This window comes from Dinoponera quadriceps, unplaced genomic scaffold, assembly GCF_001313825.1.
Source record: "Dinoponera quadriceps isolate SergipeBrazil2010 unplaced genomic scaffold, ASM131382v1 scaffold5308, whole genome shotgun sequence".
NCBI classification, from domain to species: domain Eukaryota; kingdom Metazoa; phylum Arthropoda; class Insecta; order Hymenoptera; family Formicidae; genus Dinoponera; species Dinoponera quadriceps.
Window position 1 is genome coordinate 1 of NW_014559222.1, and position 2,352 is coordinate 2,352.

The following is a 2,352-nucleotide window of genomic DNA, read 5'->3' on the forward strand; positions in this document are numbered from 1 at the left end:
TATTTTAATTGAACGGTCCTGTTTTTCTTTACTGCATAAAAGAAATAAAACCTTGTTAGAGATGAACTATACAGAATAAAATATTTCGTATGGTTTAAATATTTCTATCTATCTTTTAAATGTTTCAAAATTTGGGTATATTATTAATTTAAATAGTAAAATATTAGAAAGTGTTCTTTGTTAGAAATAATCTAATATGCATTAGGCCACAGGAATTTCGGCACAAGTGACCGAATCGCCGGTCCGAGTCATCGTCGGTGTTAAAAGCGCGTTCCGCGCTTTCGCGCTCACATGGCGTTTTACGCGTGGACTTAGAGAGACGGCGAGATTTGCGTGGATTAGAATGTATGCGGGGCCCTATCGCATTTTATGTTTGCGCCTTGCGTGGGTTATCTTGGCGTCATCGATTCTTTAAAAATAATTTACGCAAATCGCGATGACACACATGCTATTTTTCCCGTGAATCTCTTTCACTAGGTCCGAGTTTTGGCAACAACGCTACCACGAAGAAGAAAGAGAGAGATAGAGAAAGAGAGAGAGAGAGAAAGAGAGACAGAGAGGAAATCGACGCTATGATCCTTAGCGCATCATTCCGCGCGATTTAATTTGCAGCTCGTCGAAATTAACATTGTGATGCAGCCCGAACAGCTCGTTATTTGACACAAGCAGCGTGCCTGAATGCAGGAAGAGTAGCAATTATCTCGCGTTAAACGAACTGTCCCGTCGTCAGTGGAAGTCGTAAAAAATTGCAAACCTGCTGTCGAACATTATTAATGCGAAGGATAAACCGGTGCAACTACGATCTATTTAAAAATATTATGATCGCGCGCTGTGTTGCGCCGCCGCAAACATTCTACTTTATCACGCGAATTTTTCGCATAGATTTCAAGCAGCGAACGAGTAACATTACGAGGACGACGTCATATTATTTCATGTACAAGTTTTGAGTCCAAAAATTTCCTATTGCAAACCATTCACCAGAGACAAACAAGCGTCAGTTGTTTAGTAAAAATTTAAAAATTCTCTCCCGAGATACCTTTTATCGGGGAAAAATATCGACTTCAGATGTTACCAGCCGTAGAGTTCGTAGTGAGGAGAGGCAATTAGCGTGACATTGTGCGCATCGTGTATTTAACCCATTAACGCCCAAACGACGCGAATTTTAAGTAATTTTTCACCGAGTTTTCTTTTATGCTATCGGTCTACAAAAAAATTTTACAGGCTCTTTTCCGACGTAAAATTTCATGTTCTTTCAGAATCCAATGTCAAAATTGCGATTAACTCTGAAGGAAAAAAATGGCCGATTTAAACGTGAAAAACGTGAAAATTTTCAAAACATTTTTTTTTCTAAATTTTTTTTTGAAATAATATCGCAAAGGTGTCATCTTTTAATCATGATCAGAGGTGATCATGGGGGTTGAAGATTAACAGGAAATTTTTATATTAATAGTGAATAACTTATTTTTCGCAAAATGGCGTCGAGAATGTGAAAATTTTATTAAAATCTTAACTTATCGTTTTCTTGAAAACTAGAGACTTTAAGAAAAAGTTTCTAAGAATAATAATGTCTTAGAATTAGTCAAGGAACACTCTAAAATTTTTTTCAGAATTTTTGCAGACAATTTTTGTTTTTCTTATAAATTCGGGAAATCCAATTTTCCAAAAATGTCTTTAAAAATTCTGAAAAAATTTGAGAGTGTTCCTTGACTGATTCTAAGACATTTTTGTTCTTAGCAATTTTTTTCCAAAGTCTATAGTTTTTGGGAAAAAAATTCTTTTATCCTTCAATTTGGCAAAAAAAAAATCTTCATTTTTATGTATACAAACATGTATACCGACGGACATGTGTCTTTCTTTAATTTCTCTCTCTCTCTCTTTCTCTCTCTCTCTCTCTCTCTCTCTCTGCGTGCGTGTGGGTGAATAGATGTGTGTATCTGCAATACGCATATACAATTGGCAGACCGCCGATTGAAAGTGCGCGAGATAGCTGAAGCAGTAGGCATCTCAAAAGACCGCGTGGGTCATATCCTGCATGAAATTTTGGTCATGAAAAAGCTGTCGGCACGATGGGTGCCGCGGTTGCTCACTCCGGACAACAAGCGCAACCGTGAGACCACTTCAGAGCAGTGTTTGACGCTGTTTAAGCGCAATCCGAAGGAGTTTCTGCGTCGTTTTGTGACCGTCGACGAAACATGGATCCATTGGTACACACCAGAGACCAAGGAACAGTCAAAACAGTGGACTTCACCCGACGAACGTGCTCCGAAGAAGACGAAGACTGTGCTATCGGCCGGAAAGTTGATGGCCACCGTATTCTTGGATTTACAAGATGTGATCTACATCGACTACCTG

At 38.5% G+C, this 2,352-nt stretch overlaps 1 protein-coding gene across 1 annotated transcript; it reads left to right on the plus strand.

Moving 5' to 3' along the window:
- Positions 1 to 1,960: 1,960 nt before the first annotated feature.
- Positions 1,961 to 2,331, plus strand: LOC106750247 (the record flags this gene model as incomplete). The annotated part of the gene is made up of 1 exon (XM_014630448.1): positions 1,961 to 2,331. A coding segment is annotated over one exon (371 nt), but the record flags the coding sequence as incomplete, so codon positions are not given.
- Positions 2,332 to 2,352: the final 21 nt, after the last annotated feature.